General features: G+C 38.2%; 1 protein-coding gene across 4 annotated transcripts in view; it reads left to right on the plus strand.

Annotated features, from left to right (window-relative positions):
- LOC150095677 (syntaxin-like) overlaps positions 1–19218 on the plus strand; it is a 280662-nt gene that overhangs the window by 95140 nt on the left and 166304 nt on the right. For all 4 annotated transcript variants that reach the window (XM_090410061.1, XM_090410062.1, XM_090410060.1 and 1 more), the window contains exon 5: positions 18223–18293. In XM_090410061.1, coding sequence (XP_090266187.1) covers positions 18223–18293 — 71 coding nt within the window. The remainder of the gene's footprint in view (positions 1–18222; positions 18294–19218) is intronic.

The raw sequence follows: 19218 nt of genomic DNA on the forward strand, positions 1-19218 counted from the left end.
GCATTTTATAATTCCTGTTTTTTGACATGGATGATGGGCTGATTCTTTAAGAATGTAACAACTACAGTATACAGGAAACCAACCTGTGAATGTTGGTTTCCTGTATACTGTAGTTGTAAGACTATTTGAAGGGGACCGGATGAGGAGAATGTCTAAAAAAGATAACTGGTTGTTTTCTTCTATTTCCATAGTAAACTTTATATGATGATGCAAGGAATTGATACTGTTTAAAAAAGAAGGTAAAGAGGTTTTGCTGTGTGGCCAAATAGTAAAGATGTCATCTATATATCTTACCCAAAAGGATGGTTGAGGGAAAATAGATGAGAAGAGGACTTTTTCTAAATGTTCTAAATAAAAGTTGGCTAAAGCAGGAGAAAGAGGACTTCCCATGGCGTGTTCTATTTTTAATGATCTATTGTTAGTATTCTAGCTTGTATTTTTTTGAAACTGTTCTTGTAATACCACTGAGGATGGTCTGCTATTTCCAGACCGAAATATTTGGTTAATTAAATATCTTTCTTGTGTTTACGTGCATATATTATTCAGTCTTATGTCACAAGTATCCTTAAAACAGCAAATTAATATTGCCCTTTCTATAGCATTATCAGAAAACAAGTGGATATTCTTATTAAATCACTGTGGGATGATTTAATAAGAATTAAATTAACATACAGAATAGCAGTGATCCAAGCACCAAGCCTTGATAACAGCTTTCTCCTTGTATATTATTTTGTACATGACTCGATGTCAACCAGCTTCATAATCCTTTCTCCATTTGCTCCAGTTTACATAACATATTCTATATGGTATCCTGTAAAATATCTTTGCAATATCCAGCAGTATCATGCTGCAGTCTGTCATTTTCTCTAAGCTGCCACTTTATTATAGAAAATGGATTAAATTACTAAGGAAAGATTAACCCTACACTACCCATTTCTGAATTCTAGCCTTCCATTATCTTTACTAGTACTACTACTACTACTACTGCTGAGATATGTGGACTGGTCTGTAATTTTCTACTTCTGTCTTGAAGAAACCTTTATGCAATAGAACTCTTTTGCCTCTTTCTGTTCTCTTGGGATTCTGCCAGTGCTGAGGCTTAAACAATACATAGTGCCAGTTCTCTTGTACTGTTTTGTACACAACACATAGACAGGTATCCCATCTATACAAATGTTTACAATCTATGCATCTTTACAATCTTTACATCTATACAAACTATACAAATGTTTGCATAGGTGGTGCCAGCGAATAATCAACTTTAAATTTGTGCTCCCGCATTTTATCATAACTGCAAGTGTTTTTTTGTACAAAATAAGCAGCAAATGGAAAAGTAACAGAAGGTACAATGCAGCTGACTACTACAGTACAACTCGTAAGTACCCATAGTCCATTAAATCTGGTATATTTTACAACTAAAAAACAGCCACATGAAAGCGCTATGCCTACCATCCGAAATAAAGATGGCAGCAACAAAAGCCAACAATGGAAGACTACCTCGAGTCCCATCAGCGTAGCGTCGCCGATCAACAACAAACTGAATGACATTAAGAATTGCCGTAGCTGTGAAACAGAAGTCAGAGAAGGGAAAAAAGGTATATTGTGCGATTTCTGCTGCAACTGGATACATATTTCTTGCGCGAAAATAAATGAATTGCCGCACAAGCTTTTCACCAATCTAAACCAGCCCTACTTCTGTACGATGTGCTTCCCTTCCGTAAAACAGATACTAAACCTAGGCAAAAGAGTCACAAACCTTGAGCAGCAGCTTAATATCGAGATCGATACCTTCTCCTCCAAAATCGGAAAGTTGGAAACTAAGCTCGAGAAGCTCAACGATCACCGCCCGACCGCAAGTGTGCCAGTGCCTGCTAACGAACTTCGTGAACTAGTCACATCATCTATACATGAGTCGCTTGAGGCCGAAAATAGGAAACTCAACGCTATTATCCTGAACTTTCTGACAGAAAACGGTAAATCCTTAAAAGAAGACATCGGCAAACTTGCAGGAGAATGCAATTTCGATCCCAGAAACATTGCCACATGCCATCGTATTGGACCCATAAACAAAAGAAAGGACGGAACGAACTATCCACGTCTCGTGAAAGTGACCTGTGACTCACCAATAAACGCAACCAAATTTATAACAGCGATGAACAACAAGCTAAAGGACACTTGCCCCCAGTCGCTCATACGTGCTTGACCTGATTTAACCTTTGCCCAGAGAGAACAAAGACACCAACTCCGAAAACAACCAGAAGAAAAACACCAAAATGAAGAGAACAGTTGGGTAATAGACTACAATCCAAACTAGTACAAAAACCAAGTGACACTAGTAGCCACCAAGAACACCAGCATTCAGGCACTGCATAGGAAACGTGCAAGACCCTTAGGGTGAAATCCATGCCTTACAGAACCTTGCATATCCACTTCACCAAAACATCCGTGTCCTCAACTCTAACCTCAACAGCATCCACTACCACCTGCTGTCCACCAAACCCCACCTACTTTTTTTAACTGAAACTCAAATCTCCCCCCCCCCAGCACTATTCATCTCAACCTTCCTAACTATACACCATTTAACTCCTTTTGACCCAAGGGTGGCGTCTGCATATATCCGCTCTGACATACCCTGCCAGAGAACAACTAGCTTGGAATCACCTGACTTCGACCTCCTTTGGCTGAAGATATCCCTCCCCCACTCAGTCAAATTCATCTGCTGTTTCTATCGCTCTCCTAACACCACCAATCACTAACAGCTCTTTCATTTCCTCTCCTTAAAAGTTGATTTTCTCCGGTCCCACTCCCCAAACAGCGAAATCATCCTCCTGGGTGATTTCAACGTCCATAACACCAGTTGGCTTTCCTCTTCCAGTCATACAGATCCTGCAGGCAGAGATGCTGAAACATTTGCAGTCACTAATGACCTCATGCAAATTGTTCAAAAACCGACCAGAATACCAGATAACCCAAACCATCTCCCAAATACCCTAGATCTCTTCCTTACTAATGACCCCTCCAAATATACAGTAAATGTAGTAAGCCCCCCCCCCCCAGGTAATTCTGACCACAACTTAGTGCTTATCTCCTCTCCCATACAACAACGCCTATACAGTTACTCCCACACAAGAGTAGTTTGGCATTATAATAGTGCCAAATGGGACAGTCTCCGAGACTACTATGCTTCATTCCCATGGTTAGACTATTGTTTCTAGTCTTCCAGTCCAGACAAATGCACCGAACGTATCACCAAAGTGATCCTCGCTGGCATAAAAGCATATATTCCCCACAGTACTCAGACCTGCCATCCCCTAACTAAACCCTGGTTCTCCAAAAAATGTGCCAAGGCAGTACAAATGAAAAATCAGGCATACTACCACAACTAGCTCAAATCAAGAACCCCCCCCCCCCCCAATCCTCATTCAATGCACTGAAGCCCGAAACAAATGCAAGAAAACTATCAATACTTCCAAAACAGATTTTGAACGGGCAAAAAGCAGGAAGCTTGCAGCTTGTCCACACGGAAGCCGTGCCTTTTGGTCCCTTGCCAAGGCAGTTTGCCGTAACTTTTGCCCTACACTATTTCCACCTCTATCATACCCAGATGGCTCATTTGCAACATCACCCATAGAAAAAGCTAACCTCCTGGCATCACACTTTGCCTCCAATGCACACATAACTGACAATGGCAAATGCCCTCCAGTCATTCCAACTGCCCAATGTACAATGCCCCCTATATCCTTTTGCCAAAAAGACATCACAAAGCTGCTGTCTAAATTAGACACAAAAAAGTCTTATCCAGATGGAATTCCTCCAATTATTCTGAAGGTCTGTGCATCTGAGCTAACTCCTATCCTATGTCACCTGTACACACTCTCTTACTCCACTGGTACATATCCCAAAACCTGGAAACTGGCCTATATTCAACCCATTCCTAAAAAGGGTGAAGAATCACTGCCATCTAACTACCACCCTATCTCACTTACTTCAGTCCTATCTAAAGTAATGGAGAAAATCATCATTTCTCAAATCCTAATCTACCTTGAAGGTACCCGACTATTAAGCGACCACCAGTACGGATTCCGCCAAAGCCGTTCAACGGGAGATCTACTCTCATACATCACCCATCACTGGACAAGCGCTATGGAGAAATTCGGCGAATCCCAAGTAGTTGCACTTGATATCTACAAAGCCTTTCACCGGCACAAAGGCTTACTAAGCAAACTCCCATCATTTGGACTGCCTCAGGACTTCTGCATATGGATTGCCAGCTTCCTGTCTGGATGCACACTATGTATGATGGTAGATGGCTCCCTATCCTCTCACCATCCAACTAATGCTGGGGTCCCTCAAGGCTCATTTCTCCCACCGACCCTCTTCCTTCTATATATCAATGACCTACTTCACTTGACCTCTAACCCAATACACAGTTTTGCAGATGACAGCATACTGCATTCCTCCCTTTCATTTGACAAACCCTACCCTACACAACTCACTTCAACCCACAGAACATCAACCACCACTGCTCTTAATTCCGACCTCCAAGCCATCCTCCGATGGGGGCTCAGACAACCTTGTCAACTTCAACGCTAGTAAAACCCAGTTCTGTCTTATTTCTCACAAAAAAAGAACCATTTTCTCCCAGCATTGTTTTCGATAACACTCAAATTCACAGACAAGACGAAATTTCTTTTCTCGAAATTACCTTGACATCAAGTCTCTCCTGGCATAAACACATCACAACCATTGCATCCTCAGCTTCCAAAAAACTAGGTTTTCTCTTTCGCTCAAGATGCTATTTCACCTCTAAACAACTGTTAACACTATACAAGTCATCCGCCCAGCTCTCGAATACTGCTCTCACATCTGGAGTGAGAGCAGTATTCGAGACATCTGGGCTCCAAAAAGCACCCTCAATAAGCTTTACTCAATACAGAGGAGAGCAATTAGACTAATGAATGACCCTTCCCTCACCAACTCGCTCCCCCCACTTTCACATAGACGCTTGGTCTCTGCAATCTGTATATTCTATAAATACTTTCACGGGAAAGGGTCATCTGAAACAGCAGCAATAATTCCCCCACCCTGTACCAAGCCCATTGGAACATGTACAGCTGCCGCCCAACATCCTTTTACAGTACACCTCGAAACCCACAGAACAAGTTTCTTCTCCTCCTCATTCATCCCTGCTACTGCCGTACTGTGGAACAGTCTTCCCCTGTTGTATTTCCCAAGGAATACAATACAGGCGTTCAAATCAAATGTAAACAAGTTTCTCCTTTCATAACTCATCATCATATACGGTACTAACGTACTATAGGTTGACCAGCCAACCTCCTGTATATGGGCCCAACATAAAAATAAAATAAAATAAAATAAAAATAAATATAATTCTATTGCTGTACTCACATCAAGATTTTGCAATATCTTTAACACTTTCAGTTCATCTGCCTCTATTCTCACCTCTCTTCCCATCATATCAGTTGCTATGTTGTCTTCGACTATATGGTATACCCTATTAAAGTAATCAATCAGTAATTCAGCAATGTCTTTTGCTTTTATCACTGTCCTACTATCTATATTTATTATAGCTATCATTCTTCCTTGTATACTCATCACGTATCAAATGAACTATGAGAATTCCTTATGCCTAATTATCTAATTTTCTCATAATATGACTTTGATTTCTTTATAGTTCTGTTACTTTCTTGCCTGTGCTTTGTATTGCTTATTGTTGGTCTCCCTATATTTTTTTATATCACTCTCAGACACAACGCATTGTACGGCCTATAGTAAATATATGGTGCTTGTGTGTGCATGTGCTGGTTTAAGAGCAACATGATCTGTTTATATTCTTCTTGCAGAGTTCAAGGTCATGTTATTTGGGAACCCTTCATGGGGAAAGCTGTTCTGTAGAACCAAGATTGGAATGAAAGATCAAGAGAATAGTAGGTTTAGTAAGTCAGCAGTTAACTGTGAAAGGATGTTAGCCAGTTGTTTCTTGCATTGCTATAGGTTATGGAAATATGATGGATGCTAGTTCTGTTGTGGCACCCATGGAAATATGTGTAGAAGAGACAGTGTAGACACTGACCATCATTATGACAGTGGCTGAAGAGAGTGTTTGAGAGAAGTCATCAATCAGCCAAACTTCTCTTCTGAACAGCATCAAGAATTTTTTTAGAGAGGCTTTAGGTTTTAGAGAGTAAGTGACTGATAGTTAGGTAGCTGATAGTTAGATTGAATTATGAAGAATAGTGCTGGTATTACAGGAAGATTTGAATTGACTTTTAGCTTGGACAAATGAGTGGGGTTACATTTTTAATATTAATAAATGCACTTTGGGATACAGAGATTTAAGACTATGTACTGTATTGGTGGAGCTGTACTTCAGGAAGTGAATGAGATTCAGTTTAGAGTGATGGTAGACAGTGGACTGAAGTTCTGAGGGCACATTGCAAGTGTTGCAAAGACTGCACATCATATTGCTGCTATGATAAAAAATACACTAGCATGTACAGATATGGAGGTGGCTCCATATATAAGACATTGTTCAGACCACATATGGACTATGGTGCTCAGATTTGGTCACCTAGTTTTCATTATGATGCAGAATCACTAGAGAGGGTCCAGAGAGGAATGACCGAAGTAATATCCAGACTCTGGAGTGTTGGTTATGAAGAACCTTTGAAGGAATGGATTACAGAGGTTGGTGGATAGGAGGAAAAGAGGAGATATAATGGAGAAGTTAAGAGATTCTATCAGATTAATACAGAAGGAATTATAAAAAGAGTGGATGTTAAGATGTGAAGAACAAGAGGCCATCCCTGGAAGTTGTATAAAGATGTGGTGAAGAAAGGTGTGAGGAGTAGATTTTTTATGTGGAGCATTGTTAGTGAGTGGAATGCATTGCTGGAGTGCAGTGTGAATGCATGTAGTGTAAATAACTTCAAAGTTCATTGTGATAGACATGTTACTGGTTGAGTTGGTCTCCCATGAGATGAGTCTTTTGATTCTATGGAGGTTACCAAAATAATAATTTGATATCATTAATATAAGAATACTATATCCTTTTGAATATAAGAATACTATATACTTATTACATCCAACTATCAAAGTTGGATGTAATAAGTGGAATCAAGAGGATATACTATATACTATATTCTCTTGATTCCACTTATTACATCCAACTTTGATAGTTGGATTTCACTAATTCCAACAATTTTACACCACAACATATTCACCAAAGCAACAAACAAACTCATCCACTTTGTTTTTAATATTCTTTGCATTTGTTTATAGATATAACCAGTTACCCCCCCCCTTGCTTTTTTCTTATACTTAAATCTATAGTCTGCTTGGTTCAGTTGGGCAGTTTTCTCTTTCCCTCACCAGACATATTCAGAAAGGCCCAAACTCAAAGCATAGTCCATCTCTTCAGCAGATTCATAACCATGCTCATTGACATTCATATCACTATTATGTCTGCACATCCTAGCTGAATACACATCTTCAGCATTCTCTCCTAAGATGATCTGGCTTCCTAGATTCTCTGCATTATGTCTCATTCAAATAAATAATTTCTTTAGGAACTTGATGCCAAATCCATTCAAGTGCAAGCCATCTCTCTTATGTCCTTTCTATCATCAAACTCACTCCATACATACAAAAAGTCAGTGTTTTTGTATGCATTTTTTCTATATGGACTGCACATTGAATCGTTTTCTATCATATCCCTCCTTCTTAACTCATTATTGTCAAATCTTGATAATAAACTAACCATTTTTTTTTGTCTCACCTTTCTTTCTCACTTCTTCTGTCAAGCCTTTCATATCTTCTCTGATTCTGAAATTGTCACTTATCATTATTATTCATTGATAACTTATGCCTGTGCGGTTAGCCTAGTGGCTGTGCGCTTCACAACCATATGACTAGGGAAGGAGTGTCCCAGGTTCGATTCCCATTGAAGCGTGAGGAATTTGAGGATCTTCCTCAGCCATAGCCAAGTTAGCCGGGCGTGGGCAGTAGGGTTTTTCCGCCGGTTTATCTGGCGTTTTAATCCTGCAAGCAGGCAAACTGGCCCCGTGAACACACACACACACACGAATCTACAGCTATAAATACTTAACCCCCATGAGGGGGCTCAACTCACCCCAATAGGGACGGGGGAGAAAAAGGGAGTTTTCTCCCTTTTTCTCCCAGAGAGCTCAATGTTCCATACACTAGGTTGATAGCTTTTAACAAAATGGTACTCATTAGTTGAATAGTTTGTGTTCTGCATTTGTAACCCTCACACTGTCTGCATTTACCACAGTTATTCTTTCATACTAATTCTTTTCTTTTTTTTTTTTACTTGCAGCATGATGATAGAATTCTTTTGAGTTGTCTTTATCTTGCAGAGCCAGTTTCTTTCATATTCAGGCTTAGCTTTCAATACAACAGTTGTGACACGTCTGGCCTACTGCTTATAATTTTCATAATGGACATCATCCTTATGCACATGGTATTCCTTTCACATCCTTTTCTTATCAATCTTTTGCTTGCTAAGATTATACATCCATTTGACTCCTACCCTACTTAATTCTTCGAATTCTGAACTCTGGAACACATTCTGATATTGTATTATTTAAGTACACTATCTACGAGTAATTGTCCGGACACTTTACAATTTACATTTGATACCAGTAGTCGAACTGTAATATTGGCTGTATCCACCTTTGAATACCTCCACCCTTTGAGGGTGGAGGTATTCAAAGGCTTTCCACCAATGTCTGGCAGGCATCAGGTGGAACTTGTCTCCATTCCTGCATCAAAGCAGCACTGAGTTCAGCAACAGATCAAGGACATGTTGCTCTGGACTTCAATCACCACTCCAATCCATCCCACATGCGTTCGATGGAGTTGAGATCAGGACTCTGCTCAGGCCAGGCCAGGCCAGTCATAACACCCATCTCTTTATGCCATTCCATAACAATTATGGCTTCATGGCATGGGGCATTGTCACCTTGATAGTAACACTGGTCCTTTCGATAAAAACTCCACAGTATAGGCAGCACCTGATTATCCAGAATATCAAGGTACTGAGCTGTCTTCATGGAACCATGGACAACAACCAGTGGTCCTGCCCCAAACTAGCTCAATGCACCTCCCGACACCATTTCTCTTCCACAAACAAATTTTACTGTGGGTACAACACACTGTGGTAACAAGCATTCACCAGGCTGCTTCCATGCCCACACTCTACCATCAAACTGAAAACAGGTGAACCTTGATTCACTTCTCCAGAGTATCCTTTTCTACTTGTCCAGTTCACATGCTCTTTGCACCAGACCAGACAAGCCACCTTGTTCGTTGTTGTGATGTTTGTCATGTGTGCTACTGCTCTTTCATGGAAACCTAGTAAATGTAGTTCTTTTTGTACAATATTAGTGCTCACCATTTGTTACTGGTGCTTTAGAACTCATCACGGTTAGTCTGTGCTGATTGTAGCCAAATTTTGTGTGCCACCTATTGTAAGACCCTCCTGTCCCTGTTATTTTTGGCAGCTTCCCTAGTTGTTTTCCTGTCAGAATGTCTCCATTTTTCAATCACATTGCCAACTGTTAATTTTGGATGCTCCAGTTGATCAGCAATGGTAGCATATATGGACATGCCACCAATGCGACAGCCCATGATGACGCCTCTCTCATAGTCACTGAGTTCATATTTTGTTGCCATACCACCACCTGTATTCATCTGCTATGATGAAATACTGCTTCCTACTATCCTTACACTGGTTTTTATGTTGTTAACAAACCTGGAATGTTACACAACTTCAAATAACAAGGGTGTCCAGACAATTATCTGTAGATAGTGCATTTTTTAAATGCTTCCTATACACTTGATATATTCTTCCCATCCAGCAACTGATACCATTATGCATAACTCAGTATACTCCCCAGTTTATTATAATTTTCTGTTTTGTAATTCAGCATGCAACCTTTTCTGAATGGAACATACATAAACTTAGCCACTTTCCAAGTGAGTATCGCATGATCACTGTCACCTACCAGAGGCAGAATAGTTATTTCTTTAACTGAAACACTCTCTGACACTATAATCAAATCTAACACCTCTTTGACCTTGAGTCCTTTCTGTCAAATGCTGCTTGATTAAGTTGTCTCACAATAGCTCAGTAAATTCAGTTTCATTCTTCTCATGAGATTGTATTATTACCCAATCAATGTTTGGATAATTAGATTCCTCCATTATGATTACTCTTTTTGCACCCATTGTCTTTATTTGGTGATGCATTTCTTCATCACTAGCAACTGATCCACCTGATCTGTAACAACACTCCACTATGTATTCGATCTTATTAGATTCCACTTCACACTGTTGGATTCTGAATATATAGAGATTTGAGTAATTATTATTTGCTTCAGAATCCAACATGATCTTCCATCACACAAGCTAAACTTGTAATTATTAATTAATGTAAGTCACTTGTTTATAAATTAATATTCATATAACTACCTTTAACTTTATTTGATATTTAATTATTTAATCAAGGATATGTATTAATAGTGAAAAGACTCTGTATTAAAATATTAAGTTTATTTTATTTATTGCTATGTTAATATAAGAATTTATATTTAACATTTAACTGCGCATTAATTGAAGTGTAAATATTCTTTATTTGTTCCTGTATGTAGAAGTATAATGTTATGCAATACCTCAGTTTTATTATATTTGGTTTGGTTGTCATGGAGACGTATGTAAGATAGCTTGCACGAGTTTAGAACAGTGCGTGAGAGAGAGAATTGAAGGGCTTGAAAGGATTTTAGTTGAAGAGAACACAAGAACAATTTTGGCGGGAAGAAGGAATATATAAGCTAGGAACGCTGAAAGAATGATTCATTCGAATGGAATCGGAGGAGAAGCATTTGGGGAATCAGAGTGCGATAATAGCGAGTCGGCGAGTCACTCAAGTAGCTAATTAAAGTCTACTAGTCAAGGAGCGGGTTAGCTAGTAAGTTGAAGAGCAACAAATAAAGCAACGGAAGATAGCAAAGTAACAACCAGATGACTAGCGATAATTTTATTGAGATTTAATTCCAGGCCGACTTTTCAAGGATGCACGGAAACTTGAAGCATAGCACAGAGTAACTAAGAAAATAAGTAGAGGCAGTAAAGTTGAATTTAAACGATAGCTGTGTTAAGAAATATAGTGCTTAAAAGATTAATTAAATGCCGGAAGTATAGGCAACTGTGCGTAAAAACTTCAAGTTAAAGAATTACTGTGTGTTACCTTAGTTCAAGAGTTATTAGTAGAATACTGAATTGGTCAAGTGATGTCAAAAGTAGTACAAGCGTTTTGATCTGAGCAAGAACGTTTAACTATGTGAATTGCGACCATTAATTTATCCAGTTACTAAGTTACTAAGTATTACTAAGAAGATTTGTTTTAATGAGTGCTGTATACAGTTTTAATTTTATGTGTATACAGTTTTAAGAGATGTTCGTATATAAGTAGATGAACAAGGAAGATTACCGGTAAGAATTATCCAACTATTGATATTCCTATGCGGAGATGTGTGTGTGTTTCTTCCTAGAATATCCCTATATTAACAGTAACTATTGCGGAGATTAGCTGGAGTGTGGAATTAAGAGTGTATACTTGTGAAGAAGTGTTACTGCACTTTTATTGCATTTGAAACTTAAGTATCTATGAGATATTGGTGTAATTGATCATTAAGGAACCTTATGACATTGAATTTTATTAAATAGTTAAATGAACCTTGTGAAGACTGTATTTCAGACAGCAGATTAACCATTGCCTGAGATTGTATGACTGTATTACCAGATGAGCTCAAATGTCTATAATACCTTATTCAGTGATTTAAATTAATGTATATAAATTGTAAGCTTCCTAAATTAAATGTTTGTTTGTTGATCTAAATTTGTATTTTGCCTGAATCTCTTTTACTGCACCATTCATAAAATATTCGAACCAAAGCGGGTGAATTAAATAAGTTAAATATACTTGACCAGTATATAAAATAATAACATATTAAAAGAGAAATAGTTGAGAGTTGGTTTTACTTCAATTCTTGGACTAATTTAGATATAGAGTGGCGCAGTCAATAAATATAAATTTTCTCCATGTTTGGATTAGAAATCAACTAGCAACTTATTTTTTGTTTAAGAACATCATAGTGATAAACATGTCAGATCCAAAGATGAAGGTTAAGATGAAGTAGGATCCAACAACACCAAATGGCTTCAAACTTACTGTCACATGAAAAATTGTTACTAGTATTACAGCCATAGATCTCAACATTAACTGGATTTAAGTCATTCGATAGCATTAGCAGCACACATCCCTCCTTTCATATCCTGTTTATCCTTCCTAAAAATACTACTCTTCACACTCAATACCAGTTATTATGTCTGATTCTGATAACCAGGTCTCACTGATGCCTATAATCTGAGCTCTGAACATATTGACAAATTCAACAAACTCTACCCCTTTGTTTCTGATACTACTAACATTTGTGTACAGACATAATAAGCTACCTGCATGTTCTTTTTTTATGCTCTTGTCTGTAGTCTGTATGACGCAGACAACTTACAGATCTCTGTTCTTCTCTAGCACTTTATATATGCAGACATCTTTGCACACATTTGGTGGGTTCCAAACTGAATGAACACAAAGTTGAAATCATTCTCTCTTCATAATAATTTCCATGATAATGCCCAATCTCATTGTTAACACAATTATATTATATTATCGCTCTTACACTCATATTCTCACCATTCCTCCCATTATAATTTAGTTTCTCTGATTCCTTGTGTTAGGTCTCATATCAGTTATTAGTTTTTCAAGACTCCTGATACCACATGCGTTCAGGTATAGGCTGTCCCTCTTATACAAATCTAATCTTCCTTCAAACTCACTCCACACATCCAAAAACTTGCATCCATTCATTCTACACAGCCTAAGCATCAAATCGTTTGTCATCATAGCTCTTCTTCTTAATTCATTTTTATCATATCGAGGTAATATACTTACTATTTTCACTTTCTCACTCTTCACTCTCTCTCTCTCTCTCTCTCTCTCTCTCTCTCTCTCTCTCTCTCTCTCTCTCTCTCCTCTTCCAGCAACCTTTCATGTCCTCTCTCATGCTGAACTTATCACCAGTTAAATCATTAGTACCTACTACAATTATGATCTTGTTTATTTTTCTTTTTGGTTTTGGAATTGCTTGCATTATATCTTTAATATTTGCTCCCAGAAAACTCAAAGTTATAACCAGCTTATCAACAGCATGTTTTACAATAGAGTTGCTATACTAAATAACATCCTTTGTTTTACAAACACATTACTTAGCTGATTTTCATTACTTGCTGACATACCTGATTCCGTGCGTTGTTGTTTCTTATTTTGCTAAATAATTTTTCCTCTCTATGTTCATTTAAATGCCTCTCAACTTTCTGTAATTCCCGCATTGTCTCTCTGATAATCTGCTTTAATTTTGCTGATAAATAATAGCTGAATATTTTTTAAAAAAAAAGTGTTTATCAGCATTACTTGCCATTATTAGGAAAGTTTGCGAGGACGTGGCGGTGGATTCGAGCTGTGGTAGAAAAAAGTGTTTTTTTTACAGTGTAGAAAAATGGTGTATAGTGTGAATTTTTTTTGTGAATTGTGCTATATTTTTTTCTCAGAAACACAAGTGTTCTTTAGTGGTTCTTCTTTTGGTGTTTTGTTGTTATATATTGTATTATTTTTGGGTTACTGAGAAGGTGAGGTCACAGTCGGCAGCATCTGGTGGAAGAGAAGAGAAGTTTTCGCTATTTAATATAGTTGAATATAGCATTTATATATATATATAATACAGTGTTTATATAGCGTTTATATATATTTAGCGGTTAGTTTAGTAGTTCCTTGTCAGTAAGGAATGATGGCGGCTGCAGCTGCAATCACAAATGGCATATCACCAAGTCCTCTGCCATTTAAGAACTGTATTGTATGTAACATAATAAAGGACTTTGTGGCATGCAGTGCTTGCGGCATGTACGTCACAGGAGTTGGATATGTGGCGGGTGAGAGACGGGGGAGTGTGTATATGTGCAAAATGTAGGCAATGGGAGGAATTCAATGAATTAGATATTTCGATAACTGACCTAGTTGCGATGGGAAATGAATGTTGGGAGAGGAGTAGTGTGATAGGAGAGAATGACAAGCGAAATATGAATGAGAAAATAACAGTCGGGAGTATGGAAGGTTTTAATGACTGTGAAGTTTTCGGAGATGTCTTGATTGGGAGAATGAATAGCGAGTAACAGTGACTAACTAGCAGAGAATGATAGATAAGCTGAAAGAGGAGGTGGAATGTCTTATGAACGAGATGAGAAGTATGAAAGATAGATTAGGAGAATGAAAGAGATGAATGCAAGGCGAATCAGAGTAGGAGTGAGAGAAAGTTTTGGGAATGATAGAAGAGGAGAGAATAGAAACAGTAAGAGAGAGAGAGGGGTATTGGAATGCTAGAAGAGGAGAGAATAGGAGCAGTAGAAGAGAGGAAATGAGAGAGAGAGAGAGAGTATGGAATGATAGAAGAGGAGAGAATGGAAACAGTCAGAGAGAGGAAATGAGAAGAATGCGAGGGAGTGCTGGAACCAGGGATAGAGTGATATCAGGACAGCAGGTAAGTAGGGGAACACAGAGAGAAAGGGTTAGAGGAGAGAGAGAGAGTGAGGGATGCAGGTGAGCAATCAAGGAACAGAGTGGTAAGAGGTATGGAGACTCGATGATCTATGGTGTGCAAGATAGGATGCCAGAGGAGTGTTTGGAGGGATGATAGAGAGTGTGGCTATGGCAGTTAAGAGGGGTAAAGGATTAATGAAATGATTGTGATGGTGGGCATGAATGACTTGAGAGGCAATGTAAATCGGGTGGCGAGAGATCTGAGATTCTTGCTTGAGGTTGTGCAAAAGAAAATGCAGAGAGGAAAAGTTGTGTGTGTGTTGCCCAGGTATGATAGTGACAAGCTGAACAGAGGAGCAGTAATACTGAATAGCATAATAGCCAGAATGTGTCAGAAGAGAGGATTGGAATATGTGGATGCTTGGAGGGCATTCGAGGACAGAAGAGAACTGTATGCGAGAGACCACTTGCATGTGAATGAGGAAGGTTCAAGGGATCTGGAGAGATTGCTGTTTTCTGAACGAGTCAGTGTGTCAATGCAGGGAAACTAGAATTCCCAGGATAGATGGTAGCAGGGGTGGCCTTTTTGTGGGAATGGGTGCTTGGGGGGGGGATGACATCAGGTAACACTGAATCCAGTGGGGCCGAGAGGGAATAATGATAGGTATAGAAGCAGTGATTTATGCTTTATACTAATGCCAGGCATATCTGAAATAAAGGAAATGAATTGGTGGCGCTTATAGCATCAGCCTGACCAAAGATTATTGGGATCTCTGAGACATGGTTGACGGAGGATGATATAATAACAGGAATTGAAGTAGCAGGGTACAGCATTTTTCAGCAGGATAGGAAAGGAAAATGTGGTGGTGGGGTACTGCTTATGATAAGTGATGACTTATGTCCTCTACGAGTGGAGGATTTGGAAGGCAGTGACACTAATGGTTTTGAAAGCATATGATGTGAAGTAGAAGTGACCAAGACAGGATATTTAGTGGGATTTTGCTACAAACCAAGGAGCACAGAGGGTGGTGAGCAGGAGATGTTTAGGCAGTTAAACTTAGCAAGTGCAAGAAGAATGGTTGTTATGGGAGATTTTAACTACAGCAGTATAAGCTGGGAAGAGGAAAATGTATGTAGTAATAAGGGGATGGAATTGCTAGAATTCTTGAGGGACAAATGTCTTAGGCAACATGTAATAAAGGGAACAAGAGGTTCAAGAGTTTTGGATTTGGTCATAGCGCCAGAAGAGCTGATAATAAGTGAGATGACATCTTTCCCACCAGTTGGAGAGAATGACCATGTGGTTTTGACTTGGAAGATGAATAAACATGCAGGAGTATCAAAGAAAAGGGAACGTATGTGGAATTATAAGGTGGGTGATTATAATAGTCTTAGGTATCAACTAGAGGCAGTTCCATAGAGGGCAGAATTGGAAGGCCAGGATATCATTAGTGCTTGGGGAATTGTGAAGGAATATTTGTTAGCAGCAATAGTAAGCTGTATTCCACGGGTGAAGAAGCAGACACAATCTCAGTCCTTGGACTTGTATTGTTCAACCTTTATATCAATGACATTGTCAATGGATTGCAAGGGGATATTCAGTTGCTTGCAGATGATGTGAAGCTGGGAAAGGTTATCCGTAATACTGCAGATATGGTAGCCCTGCAAGAAGATTTGAATAAACTAGACAAATGGGCAAATGATTGGGGGTTTGGTTTAATTCAGCAAAATGTAAAGTCTTGAAGTTTGTGATCCATCGATGGGATGATGCATACTCGATGAGGAGCTATACTGGAGGAAGTAGAGGAGATGAGATCTGGGCGTGATGATTGATAGGAAACTGAAATTCAGGGAGCATATTGCAAAGGTGGTGAAGGTAACCCAGAGGATTGCTGCAATACTGAGAAGGATGCTGATCTGCACAGATAAAAGAGTTATCATTCCGTTGTATTATAAGACCCTGATCAGACCACACTTAGACTATTGTTCTCAAATTTGGTCCCCAGGATTTGAAGGGGATAAATTAACTGTGGAAAGTGTACAGAGGCGGATAACAAAGATGCTTTCAGCACTGTACAATGTCAGTTACGAGGATCGACCGAGGGAATGTGGACTGCCGAGTTTGGAAGATAGAAGGAGAGATGATATGATTGAGACTTTTAAACTGTTGAGAGGCAGTTACAGGATAGACATTGGGGAGTTCTTTTGCTTGATGGAATGGCAGGAAGGAGCGATGACTATTTTTGTAACTTCTATATGGAAGTTATGAAAAGAAGTTTTGAGCAAGAGGGTGAGGAGTGGTTTCTTTGCATGGAGGGTGGTTGAACTGTGGAATGCATTGTCTAAGTGAGTGGTCAAGAATGGTCAGTGAGTTCAAGGAGTGGTATGATAGACTGTGTTTTCTGAGAAGGACCTTCCACGATGAGTCAAAAGACTCATCGTGGGAGGTCCTTCTGGAGGCCTGAATAATAATAGTAATAATTTTTTCTTTTTTAAATTCCATAAATTCTAGACTGCCATAAAATCCCACATATGGGATTTGATGGCAGTCTTATTTTGTTTCATTGAATTCTGTGACTGAAAGAAATTGTGTATTGTTCAAGACCAAAATTATCAGTCATTTTGTATCTAATGCAGTCTTGATGTTCTTCAAAGTATGACAGATCACTTAAGTAAGGCACATGGTAAACTTCTATATGGAATAATTAATCCAACTTATCTTCCGGAGAATGTAAGAAAGAATCTGACTTACATATCATGCCTAAGGTTGCTAGTAAAGTTTTACAGTGCAGAAATCTGGCTGTCATCTTTGCTAGTTTGCCATGTTTCTTAGCCATCTATGCTGGATGACTACAAGACTTGGTTGAAAATTCTGCAAAGAAATAATTTTTCCTAAGTTGAAATCACTAATTCTTTTTGTTATATATATATATAATTTATATATCACTACATTCTAAAAGCTAATAAATTACTTCAGGTGATATTTCTGTTAGTAATAGGATAATTTTGTGTGTGTTTCTCTCTACTCACCGGTTGGTGGTGTAGGAATGCTACATTACTAGGGAATTATTATAGTACAAGGTGGTTTTCCCTTTGATCTGTGTGTTCACAGCCTACACATCAAATCGTTTGGCATCATTACCCTTCTTCTTCTTAATTCATTTTTATCATATTGAGGTAATATACTTACAATTTTCACTTTCTTACTCTTCACTCTTACTTCTTCCAACAACCTTTTCATATCCTATCGATGCACTTGTCAGATTTTTATGAAATTACTACAACCATGTTGATAGAGTATTTTTTTTTTTGAATAATGTAAATTTTCCACAAACATCATGTTAGTTGACAATCATTGATTAAAAACAGCTAAAAGTGTATTGTATATAAACCATTTTAAGAGTTACTAATTCTGATTAAATTATGTGATTAATTATTTTGATTAATTATAGTTTTATCAGAATAGTTTGATTCACTTGTGGGTTATTGATCTTACATATATGTATCTTTATTTATATATTTATTTGTAGCTATGGGAAAGGTCATAGATGATACTCATTTTGATGGTTCACCAGCAGATTACAGAATTTGTCGCACACAGGTAATGTAACTTAGTTTTCCTAGTGTAAGTTACAACCAAATAAAGGGCTAATATTCTACTTGAAAATAAAAATAGTACTGAAAAAGAGAGCCAAAAGGCTTCACTTCGGCGATGCAAAATTATTCAAATTGAAACAGATAAAGAAAGAATTTATATTAAAATGTTAGCAGTGAATATAAAGTGTAGCATGGAAAAAGTCATAAAAGAGTTAGTCTGGTTATAGGAGGTTTCATATAAGGGTAGTGAGTGGCATACAAAGAATTCACAAAGGAGAACAAACCAATATATACAATAAAAGAGAAAAAAAGAACATGATCTTTTATTCTCAGAGACTTAATGAGTGAGAAGGCATTATAGAAATAAATTATTGTTATAATCACACCTCCATGGAATCAAAAGACTAATCAGGAGTGGTCCACTATCATGCACATAGCTCATTGTACCTTAAATCTGTACCTTAGCTCATCACACTCATATAATGTATTCCAATAACTCACCACCACTATCTAAGTAAATAAAAACGCTTGCTCCTCATCCACCATGCTCAGATTCCTCATTATACAGCTTCTGACAATAGCTTCTTGTTCTCACCCCATTTTATGAAAAACCTTTTCTACATTAATCTGGTAATAACTCCTTACTACCTTACATATCATATTTCTCTCCTCTTGTCCACTGGACTCAATCTTTCTGCATATTCAGCATTTCATAGAAAAGAAACTACCTTAGTCAGTTGTCTCTGGATCCATTCCAATATCCCTTCAACTTTTTTTTTTTTTTTTTTTGAAAATCAAGTGAGTAAATCTGTGCACACTAATCCATATGCAGCCTGATCAAGGCTTTATACAATAGAACCATAATCTTCCTATTTCTACATTTCAGTGTCCTCCAGCTCATTGATCATTGCAGTTATCTCTTGTGTTGT

The sequence above is a fragment of the Typopeltis vanoorti genome, chromosome 20 (genome assembly GCF_054136105.1).
Source record: "Typopeltis vanoorti isolate ZY-2024b chromosome 20, IOZ_Tvanoo_1.0, whole genome shotgun sequence".
In the NCBI taxonomy this organism is placed as follows: Eukaryota; Metazoa; Arthropoda; class Arachnida; order Uropygi; family Thelyphonidae; genus Typopeltis; species Typopeltis vanoorti.